Raw genomic sequence first — 17,319 nt, 5'->3', positions numbered from 1 at the left:
TATTTCCAGCAATGGCTGACTGACTGCATTAAATCCTTTAGCAACTGAGGGTGAGGAAAGGGGTTCTTTGTGCCTCCTTGTGGCCAGATGCCCACCTACCCCTGCAGTTTCTTGCTTCTGAACCAGGCTGCCTTGCCTTTTTTTTAAGCCACAGAAGGACTTGCTCATCTTCCTTATATAACAAAGGGAACGCTTTGGTAGGGGTTAGTCTTTATTGTCACGGGCCTGTTTTCTAATCTGAAGAAAAGACTAATGGTTATGTGGTAACAAAGTTTACGGGTGAAGGTGAACATCAAGTATTCCTACCTTTCCTTAGCAACTCTAAGCTGCTGGAAATAAGCTGCTTAAGAATTTCCTGTTGGCACAGGGCGTTTTAGAATCGAGGGTGTTTTTTATTTATCTGGCTTTTACGTAGTAGATGATTTTAATCGCCTGGGTTGAAACAGGGCCAGAGTATGATCTAGAAAACTTGTCCTAAACTGCTATAAAAATACCATAAACACATTACTATTTGTTTTAGATTATGATTTTAGAAGCCGTTAATTGTTTTACTAAAAAAAAAAAAAACAAAAAACAAAAAAACAACTCTTGCCGTACATTCTCAAGTGTGTCCAGCTGTCTGTCATCTCCACTAACTAAATTTGACCTGTGATTCATTTTTCCTTTTGAGCAGCAGTCTTGTTGGGGAAGGTTTGTTTCCCTGATACAAATTCCATTCTCTTGCAGGCTAAATGTGTGTGGAAACACCCACCTGGCGATGAGATCTATCGTAAAGGCTCCATCTCTGTGTTTGAAGTGGATGGCAAGAAAAACAAGGTAAGAAGGAGGTGTGGTGGTGGAGGGTGTATATTTGCAGGTCTTGGAAGCAATTTATTCTGTCTCCATCTCCCCTTTGTAAAGAAGATAGGACTCTGCTGTGGACCAAAGCACACTTGCTGCCTCATCAACAATGATGATATGATCTTTAATTTTAGGCCTTTATCTGATAAATTTAAGAATCACTGGCCCATGCATGAATTCTGTCTCTGCTTCCAGATCTACTGCCAAAATCTGTGCCTGTTGGCCAAGCTTTTTCTGGACCATAAGACGTTATATTATGATGTGGAACCCTTCCTGTTTTATGTTATGACAGAAGCGGACAACACCGGCTGTCACCTGATTGGATATTTTTCCAAGGTCAGCAGGATCTGGAGATTAAGAAGCTGCCTGCCCCAGCAGGGTGATTGATGTTGGCATTTGGGGACCCGGATCACTGATAGGAAGAGGCTGTACCCTGGGCAATGACAGCCCTTCCCTTAAGGGTTGGGGAGGAGGGTCGCAAAAATCCATGTATCAAAGATTGTTTAATGAAAGTTTGCAATTCTTTATTAAAAGCTTCTGGTTTATTCACTTCTGGACTTGTGGGTTAGAGCTACCTATTAATTACTGTCCAAGGCTCTGCCTGCTAACCCTGAAGCCCACATTTTGTAGTCGAGCCAACGCTCCTAGCTTTGCCCTCTGTTATTAGCCTAAAACCAGGAATATATTCCTTTCGCCTGGTTTTCTAGCTGGGCTCATTCTGTGATAAGGCCACTGTGCCTTTGAAGGCTGAAGGCCAGGTTTTGCTTCTGACTTCTTATTAGGAACTTTATTGAAATCTAATTCACATGCCACACACTAGACTCATTTAAAGCGCATGACTCAGCGGTTTTGTACGGTCAGAGTGTAGTGCAGTAATCACGCAGGCCCTCCGCTCCATTCTCCCTACCCCAGCAAGCACCCCCGGAGCAACACTGCCCATTTCCCCTCCACCACTGTCAGCCCCATCTCTGTAAGTGTGCCTGTCCTGAGCGTTTTGTGTAAAGGGAACCGTACAGTATGTGATTTGATTGTTGGCTCCCTTCCAGACTGGGGGCTTACTGTCGGGGATCCCTCTTTTCCAGTAGGCAGCCCCCTTTTGAAAGATTACATTTACAGAGGGTTGCCCTGACCGACTCAGCAGTCAGACCTTGCCCTGCTCTGTGACTAGAAGGAACTCAGTTAGCCCTCTTAAAATGAGACTGGTCTCTGAGCTAGGGAGAGCCTGGCATGGCTGGCTTCGGCCATCGTAGGAAACGGTGTGCACGGACCAGCTGTGAGCGTGACAGCCACTCCCTGGGACTGCTTAACCAGACCGTTTGCCAGCAGCCTTCTTTTGCGTTCGTGGGACTGCTGACACCTCGGGTTCCAAACCCTCCTGACGTGCTGTCATCTGTTTTGCTCTTGACTTTAGGAAAAGAATTCATTCCTCAACTACAACGTGTCGTGTATCCTCACCATGCCTCAGTACATGAGACAGGGCTATGGCAAGATGCTCATCGATTTCAGTAAGTGGGACTGCTCCGGCCTGGGCTCCGCGAGCTGCAGGGGCGACAGGAACGGTTGGGTCTCTGTAGTTCCCGGCGTGCAGCAGGTGAACGGCTATGTGGACAGAATCTGAAGGTCCTTGGTCAGCCGGGTGTTACCTGGAATCTTCCGTGAATACAGGACTCAGTTGCTACCTGATAGTGGGGGAAATAGAGGATAGGAAAGAAAGCTCATGAGGATTATCCCCATTTGAGACTTAGGAACAGCACATACATGCATAAGGCTTCAAATCTATTCCTGGATTTGGGATTGGCAGTTTTGTAAGGACTTTTCTAGTGGCAATCCCTATACCTGATAGAGGCTTTGGGCTTCTTTAGTAGTGTATTCTGTATTTGGGAATTTGCCTCCTCGAATTTATTTGTAATCCCCAAATCAATACTCTTGTCACTTTTGCAGTCAGTTGTGGACATGCACACAGCAGCAAGAAGGAAGTCACCACATTTTCTCCGCTCTGGTCAAACAAGCAGGTGCCGTGTTTCGGCTCTCAGTGTAAACACATGTTTTTTTGCAGTCTCTTAGTGCCGTGCTTTTCATATTTTTGTGCATTTTGTTGCTGATTTTATTATTTTTAAGGATTTTATTTGAGAAACAGCATGAGCAGGACGGGCGGGGGGGGAGCGGGAGGAGAAAGAGGGAGAAGGAGAAGAAGTAGGCTCCCCACTGAGCAGGGAGCTCGACGCCAGCCTGGATCCCACTGAGCTGAAGGCAGACAACTGACTGAGCCACCCAGGCACCCTTGTTGCTGATTTTAAATGGCCCCTAGGTGTAGCGCCGAAATGCCATCTACAAAGGCTGTGGGGTGTGTCTTACAGAGAAAATACCCGTATTAGGCTTCATTTAGGCATAGGTGATTGTGCTGTTGGCCGGGAGTTCGATGCTAATGAGTCAACAATGTGTATTTAAAAAGGCATTATTAAACAGAAACACATAGAACAAGGTGACCATAACGATGGGTTGATGAAAATATGACCAGAGGCTTACAGAAACCTAACCCTGTTTCCTCTAGGAGCAGTGGTTCAGTGTTTGCTAATTTAGTGCTTGCTGTGACTTTGTAGAATGTAACTCCTGTAAGTGGTGAGAATCAACTGTATTTTGTTCAGTGTTCACTGTCCTATGAGATTTTAGTCAGAATTACAATTCTTAGAGTTAGCCTTCTAGCCCATCACTTCCCAGCTGTGGGAAGTGATGAAATCAGGAAGAGGCATAATCCATGGAGGAGGGGGCCCTATATCTTGGAACAGGTGACACCTATTTTATAAACTTGATTTTATGTAGATTTCTAAACATACATACAAGTGTAGAATAGTTGGATAATAAAAGACCTTGTAACGTATGATTAGCGTTTCATGGCCAATCTTGTTTTACCTCCATTCTCAACCTCAATTACTTTCACATCTCTAAAAGATAAGCTCTATTTCACATTATAAAAAATCCAAACCTCCCCAAATTCCTTAATAACCCTAAGTTATAGTATTCAAATTTCCCTGATTTTGTGATTTTTGTTCCTTTTAAAGAAAACACACATGTAATTATTTTACTTAGTTCCAAATAGAATTGATACATTGGGATTGATCGATGTGGCTTGTAAATCACTTTTAATCTGAAAGTTCCCACTCCCATCTCTTTCCTGTATTTCTTTCCTATTTATTTGTTGAAAGCATGTTAGTTTTCCACTAGCGTTTTGCGGAATGTGGATTTTGTGGACTGCATCCCCATAATATTTAACGTTAGTCGTTGAGATGTTAGAACCAGAGGCTTCAGGAGATTCAGTACTGAGATAACCTATTCTTAAAATCGAAAAATCTCAAAAAATATAAAAAGTGACATAATGAAATGGCTTCCCATCTCTGTTCCCAGCACACACCTACAGATTACCATTGTTATTAAAGTTTCTGTCTTGTGAAACCTTCCAGAGTTTTCTTAACGTCTGGTACAACTAAGTGCAAACACCCCATTCTTCCCCTTTGGCTTATCCCAAGGCAGCATGCTGTACAGCAGCCGCCCCGTATTGAATGTCCGACCCCTAGTTGGTACTGTGAAGCAGCCTGTCCTCAAGCCTTCCATGTTGACACAGTGGTGTTTGTGATTAGGATAAAATAGTGCCTGCATTTTGTTCCTCGGTAGGTTACTTACTTTCCAAAGTGGAAGAAAAAGTCGGTTCCCCGGAACGTCCCCTCTCCGACCTGGGGCTCATAAGCTATCGCAGTTACTGGAAAGAAGTGCTTCTCCGTTACCTGCATAATTTCCAAGGCAAAGAGATTTCTATCAAAGGTTGGTTTTTGGCTCTTTAGGATAGTTGGTACCCAAGGTGTTAATGCCACTGAACATTCCAGCTTTTCTACTTGGCCCTGCTATGCTTGGTAACCTGCAAAGAGAATATCCCTTCCGTGCTTCATCTGAATATGAGAACAGAAGGCCCACTGGATGCGGGCCACTGCAGAGACCCTCCGGAAAGTGCCTAAGGATTCCAGAGTGTTTGGCCCTTTGGGAATGGCTATATGATTTTGGTTTTACAAACCTGGGGTGGTTAACACTTTAATTCTTTTTTTTTTTTTTTAAGATTTTATTTATTTGACAGAGACAGCGAGAGAGGGAACACAAGCAGGGGGAGTGGGAGAGGGAGAAGCAGGCTTCCCACTGAGCAGGGAGCCTAATGCGGGGCTCGATCCCAGGACCCTGGGATCATGACCTGAGTGGAAGGCAGATGCTTAATGACTGAGCCACCCAGGCATCCCTAACACTTTAATTCTTAATGAAAGTCAAGAAGGAGGAAAAACGTGAATATTTTTTTTCCAAGTCTTTTGGCAAACATAGGAGCTGATAAGACATGCCTGTATATTTATGTAAGGGTAGAAGAATTAGTCAGGTCTGTCTTTGACCTTGATTTCTATACAGGTCAGAGTGATTTCTTGCTGTAGTATTTCTCTTTTGTAGTTATTAGGACTGGTCAAATAAATGCTTCATAAGCTTTCTCTGAACAGGTTGGGTTAAGTATCAGATTTCAACCATCTGGGTTTCCTCTAAGCAAGGTGGGGGGCTTGGCTTGGTGGGGGTCTGCACTTTGGCCTGGTTCTCAGTAGCGCTTCTATTTCAGAAATTAGCCAGGAGACAGCTGTGAATCCTGTGGACATTGTCAGCACTCTGCAAGCCCTTCAGATGCTCAAGTACTGGAAAGGAAAACACCTAGTTTTAAAGAGACAGGTAAAGTTTTTGAAGTTTTTGTCAGCTGCTGGCTTAGTGCTAAATGTCTCTTGAGGCCTAGCAGAGCAAAATGGGGCCTTAATACCCGAAAAAGCTGCCTTCTCTCCTTAAGGCAGTTTGCCTGCATGTACCTTTTTTTTTTTAAAGCGTGCAGTGATGCCTGTTAGGCTTATCTTGTCCTTATCTGAAGCTTTTAGTAAGCTCCTGTCTCAGATTTGGATGACACAAGCAAAGGAGCTCAGTTAAGCAGCTTTGTGTCACACAGCACTTCTGATGATTTTCTTAGATTGGAGCAGAATCCTCATAAACTCCAGGGCTTGTGCACTTGTTTTCTTTTTTAAAGATATTTAAAAGTAACTTTGTGGAAGTGCACTTTGGAAAAAAAAAAAAAGATATTTATATATATATCTGAGCATGGTGCCTGATGCTGGGTTTGATCTCACAACCCTGAGATCACCACCTGAGCCGAAACCAAGAGTCGGATGCCCAACCTACCAAGCTTCCCGGGTGCCCCTCATGCAAGTGCTTTTAAATTCTTTAAACAAATGGCATCTCAACTCATGCCCACTTTTAATTTGTTTTAGTTGACTCACGTATAAGGGAAGGTGAATGTTGAAGAATGATTTTAGTTCTTCCTGAGGACAGTTGGAAATGGTTTCTCTAGGAAAACATTTTCTAAATCAAAAGATAGTCTTTTATGCCTTTGGTGTATTATTACCATTAGTATATTAATAAAGACATTTTCGTTGAATATAGAGTCATTTTTCCTATTGTTCTCCCGCAGGACCTGATTGACGAGTGGATAGCCAAAGAGGCCAAAAGATCCAACTCCAATAAAACCATGGATCCAAGCTGTTTAAAATGGACCCCTCCCAAGGGCACTTAAAGTGACCTGTTACTCTGAGCCAGCGAACCCCAGCAGTAGGAATCCGTACCCTAGGGATCTGTCTGTCATTTCTGTTGCTCTTGTGATTGGCAAGTACAGTATCCTTTGGGAAGGCCATCCCCCTCAGGACTGTCCTGGCTCCGACCCTCATGTTCACTGCAGACGCTGGTTCTGAGGAACTGTTGTTTCGGCCTCAGTGAGGTTGCCCGGATGGGATCTCTGTTAGACTTGAGAGCAGATCCCTTGTAGCACTGACCCAAGGTGTTCTGTTTGGTACTGTACCTGTCCAGTCACTGGTTCTCCTCATGTCCTCTAGCCCCATGAGGTTGTGTTGTGTCTTCTAAACTTTGTACTAGTGCTTCTTGCTGCCCGGTCACCAGACTTCCAAACCATGGTTTGCCACCACCAGGACCTTTCCGGTTACTCCTTACATGTGTTTTTTTGGAAGAGCAGGGAAGAGGTAACATTTCTGACTGTGTGTACTGGGAGGGGTCCATTCCCTTTGGATTTTATTTCACTTTGAGTTTTTCCGCCATTTTTATTGAAAGACTGGTTTTTGATCAGTGTCAAGCTGAGGAGAGACCAGTATTTTTTAACACTCTCCCAGGGACTCGTCTTGGTAACTGCACATAATTTATCTGAATGAAATGGAGAGAATTGACAGGTGGTGATTCTGTACTTTGATTTGAGTTCACCAGTGGGCAGCGTGTTGGTGGAAGGAAACGAGTCCTTTTTGCCTCACCAGAAAGTGCCCAGCCCTAAGTGTTTTCCTCTCTTGTGACCCCCTGCCCCTTTTTACGTTTGCGGGGGCCAAACAATGTCCGGTGCTCCCTTTCATGCTGCATGCTAACCAGTTCGTAAGACTGCAGAGCCCTTTTCCCCGGTACCTGTTGCTCTGATCTGGCCCACCTTTACTTCTCTGCCTCAGTTGCATTGATTTTTGCCTGAACCACCTCAGAGAAGTAGGAAATGATTGCACATCTCTCAGCCCATGACTCAACAAGGCAGAGTGCCGCCCCCCCCCCACCGCCTCCCAGCGTTTGCTTCTACAGTGCCTCACCCTCCCTTCCGGGACTGAAGTGCTCCTGCCCTTCCAAGAACTCCGTTTCCTTTTTGCGATTTGACACCCCCCCCTCCCCCTGCCCCGTTCTCTGCTCTCCTATTTTTGGTTTCAAGCAAAGGAAGAGCCGCTCCCTCTAATTTCTCTCCGGCCCATTATAACCCGCTATCTTGGGGCAGCTTTGGATGTAGGACATGTGCTCCCCTTCCCGACTTGGTCTCCAACACTGCTGTCTTCGCGTGGAGCCCTCCCCACGGTCCCAACTCTGGTCATTTGTGCCTTTCTCTTGTCCTCTCTGTACACTACTTATACTCACTGTGGGTTGGGGGGAGCCCCTTTTCAGCATGTCAGTGGCAGCCCCCCACCAGTTTCAGTGTCACTGTTAACGTTTATCCAAAAGCAGCTTCACTGGGGGTTTTCTTAAGGGGTAAAGGTCTTTTACCGAAGCTAACCCTTCCCCACATGTGGTAGAATGTGCTGTTCTATATCTACTCCTCAATAAAGCATGTTCTCTGCTCAAGCCTGTTTCACGCAGGGGCTCTTCTTTAAGTCTGCGAAGGGCGCAGCCCACCTGCCATTAATAGTGAGCACACTGGGCGGTTATTTTCCCCAGCAGTGAGGTGACTGTTGAGGGATGTGGTTTGTGGCTGTGGGATTTTTTTTCTTTCCTTTGATGCAGGCTATCTATAGAGGGAGTGATTACTCTGAACTTGTCTAGTTGGTGGGAAGAATTCTCTGCCTCACTTGGTTGCCGCTAATGGGTATGCATAGTGATGACAAGTCAATATTACTCCTTTTTTTTTTTTTTTAAAGCTGTATGCCCAATGTGGGACCCTAACTCAACCCCAAGATCAAGAGTTGCATGCTCCTCCAACCAAGCCAGCCTTGCGCCTCAGTGCTACTCATTCTTAAGCTCATTTTCCTGTGATTTCAAGGGCAAGGGCACCGGCATGAAGTTAGGATAGATGGGGTACAATGGATACTTGGGATGGGGTGGGGACAGGTTTATCCCTCCTCGTCTCCCAAGTTCATTTGCCAATAGTGAACATTGTCCCCCCGCCCCCCAGTCATGGATTCTCCCAGCTTGAGAGGATTTCTGGAAGCTGCCTTGTCCTGCAGCATTTATCCAGTGCAGGCACACGGGCCGGCACTTACTTGGATGCTGGAAGTTGTATTTGCTGGGGTGGTTTTGCTCAGCATAGTAGGGTTGAGAACCTATCCTGGTGGATAAACTAGGGGTTCTCCTTTGTAAGGTTAGAGTCCTGTGTGCCACTTAGTGGGGGTGGAGACTGGGTTGGAGAGAAGCTTGAGGTTACAGAAAGACCCTTTTTACACTATTTGATATATACCCAAATCTCCCCATTCTAGATATTTGTAATGAAGGGAAATTCTGCTCCCTCACATTCTGAAAATACAAGGGTAGATGATAATGAACCATGCGAGTAGATGCTGAGGGGTCAGGGCACTTGAAGTTTTGTGCACTGTCGGGCCCCCAAGACTCCTGATGGCCACCCAACTTGCCTTACCAAAAAATAAAAGGATTTCTCTGGTTTAAATACCTCACAGGTATGGAAACAGAATTTACTTCTTTAGCAACTTTGTATAAAACTGTCCCCTCCGACTCTAGCTGCATGAGAGCAAGTCCGCTGTTGGGCTCCTTCCTTAGCAGAGCAAGTGCAGAACTGTTCCTGGGTCCAGCTCCCGAAACCCTTTAAGAAGAAGCGCCCACTCTATCTGGAGGACGAAGGGAGCCCTGACGTGCTGGTTGCTTCCTATATGCTTGGCGCCGCCGGGTGCCTTCCTCCTGCCTCCTCTGACCCCCACATCAGCCCCAGTGCAGGAGACATTCACACTGGTTTGGCAGGAGGAGACCGGGAGCCTAAGGTGACAGCAATGAGAGCAGAGAACTCATTTTGGTCTCTCCAACTTGAGAACTTCCACCCTCCCCTCTACCATTTGCTTTCTCTACTTTTTTAGTTCCGTAATGATTAATCATCCTTTCCTTTTTAGTTAGGTTGCCTGGCTTTGGCCACAGGCCCCCATGCTTCTAGTGGCTTCCATAACAAGAAAAATAATGGAACTGGTGGAAGCTTTCAGATGAAAGAAGGGATTTTAATTGATCCTGTAAGTAGCATTTGGGGGACCAGAGACCCAGCAAGCAGCAACTGTTCCCCAATCTGACACTGCTGCTGATTTAGGAATAAGCTGTTCAGTAAGCACTGTCCCTTGACTGGTTTCCCTCCTCACCACACCTCTGTAAGGTGGGTATTCTCTGCCTCTTTCTCATTGGAAAGTTGGGGGCTTAGAGGTCTTGCCTCTGGGTTATGGAGCCCCAGCCCTGATTTTCTGATTCCAAACCCATTCCTAAAGCTGTCAGGAGCCCTCTGATGCTGTGTCTGTTCCCGTTTCTCACAAGGGGGAGTAGTGAGTCAAGTGATTGGTGACAATATGGTTTACCCTTTACGGGGTAAGAGGACACTTGACTTAGCTTTGTTTTGTCCTCCAGTTCTGGGCAGATTGCCTGCCTTGGCTTAAGAATGACCTCGAATGGAGTTGATGTGAAGGCAGTTGGTTCAGGTCGAGGTTGGGGCTACATGTGAAAGGCCAGTAGAAAAGACCACAGCTTGCTTTCAGTACACATTCCTTCTGGAATACAGAATGGAATGGAACACAACACATCTTAGAGGTATATTAGTGACTTCAAGCGTAATTCTAAACCTGCCTGCCTTTGTCTGAAGAGCAATTGCTAAGCCAAATGGCATTCCAGAAGCAGGGTTTGTGTGAGCCGTGCCAGGATCAAGCAGTGTAGCTCTCAGCAGTGATCCTTTCTACCTTTTTTCTCTTCTGACCTTATGAGATGAATCCTAGAATTGGATCTTCTTGAACGCACATGATGCAAATTTGTCTACAGTTCAGGAAATTGGACCTTGGAAGTCCATTCCTAGACTGGGGTCAAATAAGAAACCTTGGTTTGGGGCACCTGGGTGGCTCAGTTGATTAAGTGGCTGCCTTTGGCTCAGGTCACGATCCCGGAGTCCCATGATCAGGTCCTGCGCGGGGCTCCCTGCGTGTGGGCGCCCCCCCCCCCCCCCCATTCTCAAGTGAATACATAAAGTCTTTAAGAGAAGGAAAGAAACCTTGGTTTGAAACAGAAAGCCTCCTTGAGCAGGTATTAACTCTGCCTTCACTCACCCCAAGGCCCTAAACTGGCTGGCATGTGCAGGCTCAAATAACAGGTCCCATTGAGTGAAGCAGTGACCACCAAGGGAGCAGGCCTGGCTCGCTGTGGCGCTGTTTCCTCCCATGCCTCACAAGTGCAGGTATATACAAAATGTGGCCCAGGGTTCTGCACGTTATTAGAATAAAGTGAAAACTCCTTTGCTAAATATGTGCTGTGTGCTAGGAATTCTAAAAACTTTCTTTTGCTCTTCGCTGGGATCCTGGAATGCTAGTACTAGACCCATGGGTTTTTGCCCCAGAACTTTCTGCTACAGACTAATATGACCTCGTCTTCCAGACTGTTTCCTGCTGCTGGGAGCACTATAATTGCCCACTTCCTTTGTGGCGTCTTCCAACAAAATGCCAATGCATGTCACCAAGAAGGAAACAAAGGACTGCCCGGTGGTGACAAATGTCCCAGATGCTCGTTCGTCTCTTCTGTCTTGTGCAATCCCTGTCCACGCGGGTCATGCTGCCACCACTTGGGGGCTGGGGGGCTCGTTTATTTGTGCACAGGAGTGGAGAAAATAACCTGCCTGTTGCGCAACATCAGCTCCGTAGTTCCTCCCAGATGTTCTCCGTGAGCTATAAACACCTTTTTCCTTGACAAGTCCTGTTCTTTCCAAGAAACTGCTCTTTCTTAACCGGGTGCTCGTTTCTGGGAACAGCTCACTGTGTATTTATTCCGAAGTCATTAGAAACCTACACTCTTGTCTCACATACACACAAACCTGGTGTGGTAGATCATCTCCAGAGCTGACCACCAGCAATTTCTGCCATTCCTGGGTATGTGTTCTCCTTCCAATAAGAGATTTTTCCTTCTTGAGTGTGGGCTGGACTTTTCATTATTTTGACTAATCGAACGTGGCAGAAGTAATGTTCTGGCAGTTTCCACTTCGGCTGTTGGAAACCAGCAGAAATATTTCCAGACCAGAAGCTTGAGCTACCGTGAACGGTGAGGGCCGCATAAGAGAGACCATGCAGGGTAGGGCCAAGAAGCTGCAGCCTCTAGCACCCAAATGCCCGCCCCCTCCCGGCTGAGTGCAGCCTCAGCCATGACCCCTGCTGCCGCCGTGGGAAGCCAAAGAAATGCAGCCGAGTCCTGCCAACCTCGGGAACTGTGAAAGACTGCTGTAAGCCATTCGTTGTTTTGGCATGGTTCGATACACAGCAGTGGGTGAATGCAGGAAGAGAACTTCTGAAATGAAAACGAATTTGGTTTGACCTCAGAGGTTCCGTCAGCCGATTGCCTGTGATTGGGAACCAGATGTGCCTGGCGAGGGCCGCCTCCCTGTGTAACTCCAGGGGGCGCTATTCCTATTCCGTACAGTGGCACCCTGGGAGCCTGGGAGCCAGTTTGAGCCCTGTTTGGCCATTCAGCTGGTCTTGCTGTCAGTCAAATTGCTCCTGAAGTCCCTGCCTGGCCTGGGAATCTTAGCTACCTCCTTACAGAAGTGGATCAGGAAAAAGGAAGAATATCCTGCTCTTAAGACCTGGCTTGTCACTTCCCTGCTCATCCACGGGGCTTGGATTAAGGTCACAGATCCTGGCTTTCAAGTCTGTCCGTAAACTGACTCAGCCTACGTAGCTTTCATCATTACCCGACACCTAGTCTCAAAGTGCAACTGGATTAGTCTGTATCCCCTTTCCTGTTTTTACTGGGAAATCCACCACTTCAACAGCCCCCCCCCCCCGCACAATATATTGCATTGAACACAATAGTATGGGCAAAAAGGATACTGGAGTCATATAAACTTGGAAGACAGTTAAAAAGTATCAGTATGTTTCTTGACATAAGAGCTGCTCAAAACCTCCTCCCTCTGGGGGTTTTCCTAGAGGGAAGACACAGTAACATTTCCTGAGAGACTGGTACACTGGAGGCTTATATGTGGGTTTCTTTCTTACCAGTTGAAAACGTCCAGGAATTCCTTGTGAAGTCTTAATTCTGCCCGGGACTTGTCTGTATGATTATGGATGGCATAGACCAAGTAAGGTGGGGAGGGGTTGGGTGTTTGGTGTGAAGGCACCTTGGCTCAAATCCTGGCTTTGCCATTTCCTGTGTAACTTGGAGCACATGGCTTATCCTCATCTGCAGAGTGAGGACAGTGATTGTGAAGGGAAAATTGTCTTGCGGAATGCCTGATTTGTACACCAATACTCATTTGTACAAAAAAGATGACCTTGCATTCTGGAGGAGACCGATATTAATACATATGATTTCTAATTGTGATCAGTGCCACGAAGGGAAAAGGACAAGGTGTGTGAGCAGAGCTAGGAGGAGCCCTGTCTGAGAAAGGGCCTTTATCCCGGGGCCTGAACAATGAGGAATTAGTCCAAGGAGGAGTGGAGGGATGGGGGCAGCGCTCAGACAGTGGGGAGTGCCTAGCTACAGACCCCAGTGTAAGCAGCCCCTTGCTGTGTGTGAGGGCCTGCGAGAAAGCCTGGCTTGGGTGTGGGGGCGGGGAGCGGGAAGAACCTGAGAACACAGGGCCTTGGAGGCCTTCAGGAGACTGTCAGGTTTATCCCAAGAAGCTGAACCATGGCCAGCAGGGGATGGCATGACCTGATTTCTCATTTTAAGAGGTCATGCTCCTGGTGGAGAATGGATGGGTCAGGTCTGGCAGTAAGATGGGAAGCAAGGAAGTCACTTGGGGCTGCCTCCCCCCGGGCAACGGCAGACTATGGTTTGTATTAACAGTGGTAGTGGAGGGGGGAAGGAATTTGAGATGGTTTTGGAGAAACCAAGAACTAGGGGATATATATTCCATGTGGGGAGCGGAGAGCGGAGGGTAATTCCCAGCAGCAGGCTACTTGGAGGTGCTGTTTGTGGGGATGCCCACCACGGGGTGGGGAGTGGCTTTGGGGCAGTAGGTGAAGGGTTCGGCGGCGGGACACAGTGAGTTTGAGAACTGCAGGATACACATTCCATAAGTGGTAGCTGCTATTATTTATTTCGGGTACTTGCATTAAGTATGGCTCTCTAGAGACAGAGACTCCCCAAGGACAGGAAGTATGAGTCTTGTCAAACACTCTCCAAGGACCTCTTAGGGGCCAAGCACTAGTGCTAGCACTGGGATAAAGATAAATGGGATGTGTCCGTGTACTTGGGAGAAACTGTGAATCAGAACATCTAATGTTAAGTGTTGTCATGGGGGAACGTGCAAGGGGCTTGGGGAACTCAGGAGGGAGTAATGGGTAGTTCCCGGCTGGCGAAGGCGTTACAGAGACATTGACCTTGGAGTAAGACTTGCCCAGAATGGCATGTGCAGAAACCAGAAGCTTGAGGGAACTTGGTGGGTTTGAGCAAGGAGAGCAGGGCGTGGGCTTTGCACATCTCAGCTCCCCTGTGAGGTCATTAGGTCTTCAAGGACAAATGTGTCTCCCACTTCTTCAATCCTCCCAGTGCCATCTGAGTTCCTGGCAAAGTGCCCGCACAGAGAGGAAACTCACCAAATTTTTGGTGACCCCAGTTTCTCTTAAATGTCCCAAACTTCAAACACGAGAAGAAAATCTTCAATCTTCACGGATCCTTCAAGTTTGGCTATGACAGTGAACCGCCTCTTGGGCCCACAGCACCAGGTGGGGTGAGTTGGGGAAGGTGCCGGGGGTGCCCTGGGAGTGAGGGGTTTGGGAATGTATGGAATAAGTGCGTTCATTGGGGGATTCTGTCGTGGTGTCTGGAGAGGGCGCGCACCGCCCCCACCCCCGGGCGGCGCGCTGGGCCTGGGTAAGGTGGGAGAAGGAAGACCGGGGAGGCCTGAGGTTTATTCAGGGCTCACGACAAACTGTCTGTCTTAACATAGAGGCTATTTCATTACAGGGCAAACAGGGATTTTGCTGGCTGTGCGGACACCTGGCCACTCCTTAGTGGTCTCTGCTGTTGCTAAAAGCTTCCCCGGCGCCCAGGTGAAGGGCATGCCTTCTCCTCCAGGGCCACTTCCTCTCCTTCTAAAACAGCCTGGCCACCCACTCCCAAAGGATCAGACGTCCCCCCAAAAAACGTCTAACCCATTCTTTGTGGAGAGAGGGACACAGAGGCTAAATGTTATGTAGCCTAGCAAATTCACTAATTGTCCTCTACTGCTGAGCCCACCCCACTCCCAGCTCGTTCCTTTATGCAGCCCTCCGTGCTCATGACCAGCTTTGCCCTCCACGATTTCATTCTGGCTGAGGTGCCTCTCTCTAAGCATCCTGGGGTTCTCTGCATCCTGCCCCATTAACCACAGGGGCAGCGACAGTGGTCTCCCCATCAGACGGGGGCTCCCTGAGGGCAGGAAGTGCTTCGTGCCCCTGGAGCTCTTCCCAGTGCTCAGAGCATGACTAACTGCCTGTGTCCCAAAAGCAAAGCAGTGAGTTGAAGAGCCACTTCATGCATGAAAATTGAGGAAGGACCTGGGACCCAATTCTCCAGGTCAGAAGACACAGGGATTTGGGGCGTTGAGATGAGGACTCTGAGTAGGGAGAAGGCGTCTGCTTTCAGGTGGGGGCTGTCCTCCTCACCTGTGTCCCAAGCCTGTTTTCCCACCCAAGCGTGGGGACCAGGGCTGTTTACTATTTCCCTTTGCAGTTCTGGAAAAGTGCCCCCCGCCCCGGCCTGCTGCGCTGTAGGCCGCTAGGCAGGGTGTAGCACCCAGACCGTTCCTGCCCTTTGCCCTGTACCAGAGAAGAAGCTATTCGCTGTTTGTCCGTTTATTGAGCCCCTACGGTGTTCCAGGCACAGGAGACATAGAAGTGGGGGACACAGCCCCGCTTAGCAGTGAGATGGGGGCTGAGCACTGAGGGAGGGCAGGGTCACTTCAGCTCACAACTGCAACAACAGTGCATTTGTGCATCACCATTGCTTAGGACCGAGAGTCCTAGAAGGAAGCGCAATGAGTTCAGTGAGGCCGGGTGGGACACACCAGTGTTGGGCGCAGGGGACACACACAGAAGAGAGTTGGCCCGGCCGGACTGTCAGCTGTATTGTCCAGGGAAGGAGACGGCGGGTTCGTCCTCCGGGAAGTGTGCGGTGGGGATGCTCACTCTGACCCATGCTCCTTGTCCTCTCTGCCTGGGAAGAGTTCTGTACGTGACAGTGGTTTCAGGAGTCTTGTCTGTCTCCTCCACCCTTGGGGGGACTTCCCTAGTCACTCCTCCCTGGGCCCTCCATTTCCCTAACTCGGGCTATAGCTATCTGGGGCAAATTACAAGTTCATCTGCCATTTCTTCCTGTTCTCAATCAGAAGCGCCTCCAGAGCATGGACGAGCCAGCCTTCAGCTATTCTCTCTAAAAGGAGGGAAGTGGCGATCTAGTATTTGCAAGCCCAGAGGCCCTCCTAGAGACGCGGAAGGTGCCGCGGACTAGGTAACGGCAGAGCCAGCTTTAGCCCCGGCTGTCCTCGGCTCACTGTGTGACTTCAGGCAAGCTGCTTTCCATCCCTGAGAAATGGGATTCCTGCCCACACTTTGTGTGGAGGGACATTCATCTCCATTTGGGTACTGAGGTGACTTCCATGGCCCTTAGAATGGAATGGCTCAGACACTTAGAAAAGAACCCTGGGGGGAAAGAGAGGACTTGCCATCTTTATTCCCAAGTGCTTATGTTGGAAAGAGCAGGTGTTCGATCAGGGAAGCTAGAAAGGCATCCTGCTAGAGGATGCGCTCCGGGGGAAGAGATCGGGCATTAGCGAAGGCCGACTGGAGCTCGGTATCTCTGACCCCCTCCCGTGCCGCTGGCTTGAGCTTCTGATCTTTCCCCCGCCTGTGTCGCTTATCTACCTTCATGCCTGTTTATTCATTTATTGAGTGTACCCCTGGGCCCGTTGGGGTTGTGGCCCCTGCCAGAAGGTGTTAGCTGCTAACTGCTTACGGTGTGACCCTTCGCAGAGTGATTCACACTTACGATTGCTGAGGAAAGGAAATATCTCAAGACTAAGGCATGACTTTCTAACAATCATTGATCACTGTGGGAATAAGGGGGATGTTCCAGGGTCTGAAAAAACACACATGATACTCTGTGGCTTCAGCTGGACCTGAGAAGGCGGGGTGTAGAGTGTGCTTGGGCGTGCTGGGGGTGGAGAGGGTACAGCTTCTGGACTCTGGCTGTCTCAAGCCTGGATCATCAAAGGGACCACCTCCCTACGCCTCACCTGCTCTCTTCTATGGGACATCTGCCCAATGGCTTGTGGGCAGGCTGCTCCGTCTGTCCGTCTGCCTGGCCCCCACCATGGAGACTGGCAGCGAGGCATCTGGTCACTTTCTCATGATGCCCTTGCAATCCACCAGAGGCTCTCACCTACCTTCTGTAGATGGTCCCGCCCTGCCCAGGAGGCCCTGCACCATTTGTCCTTGCGGATGCTCTGGTGGTGGAGCTAGAAGAGATAGAGAAGAAAGAAGGCAGCAGAGTAAGGCTGTCCTGGGACCCAAGAAGGTCAGGGCAGGGCCAGGACCAGAGCTGGGGCCTCGTAAAGGCAGTCATTCCTCAAGCATCCTGGGAGGTGAGGAAAAACCGTGGATTGGTTCGTTCATTTACTGATTCATTCATTGATTCCCACCTCTTTCTCCTTCATTCTCCCTCCCTTTTGCCCTC

General features: G+C 48.4%; 1 protein-coding gene across 7 annotated transcripts in view; it reads left to right on the top strand.

Annotated features, from left to right (window-relative positions):
* The window catches only part of KAT7 (lysine acetyltransferase 7), a 31,052-nt gene extending 23,018 nt beyond the window's left edge, over positions 1-8,034 (top strand). For all 7 annotated transcript variants that reach the window (XM_021704588.1, XM_021704586.1, XM_044921908.1 and 4 more), the window contains 6 exons: positions 727-816; positions 1,036-1,176; positions 2,252-2,345; positions 4,510-4,656; positions 5,480-5,586; positions 6,371-8,034. In XM_021704588.1, coding sequence (XP_021560263.1) covers positions 727-816; positions 1,036-1,176; positions 2,252-2,345; positions 4,510-4,656; positions 5,480-5,586; positions 6,371-6,472 — 681 coding nt within the window. In that variant the 3' untranslated portion in view covers positions 6,473-8,034. The remainder of the gene's footprint in view (positions 1-726; positions 817-1,035; positions 1,177-2,251; positions 2,346-4,509; positions 4,657-5,479; positions 5,587-6,370) is intronic.
* Positions 8,035-17,319: the final 9,285 nt, after the last annotated feature.

The sequence above is a fragment of the Neomonachus schauinslandi genome, chromosome 15 (assembly GCF_002201575.2).
Source record: "Neomonachus schauinslandi chromosome 15, ASM220157v2, whole genome shotgun sequence".
Lineage (NCBI taxonomy): Eukaryota > Metazoa > Chordata > Mammalia > Carnivora > Phocidae > Neomonachus > Neomonachus schauinslandi.
Note: the sequence above shows the minus strand (reverse complement) of the source record. Positions and strands in the feature narration are given on the sequence as shown.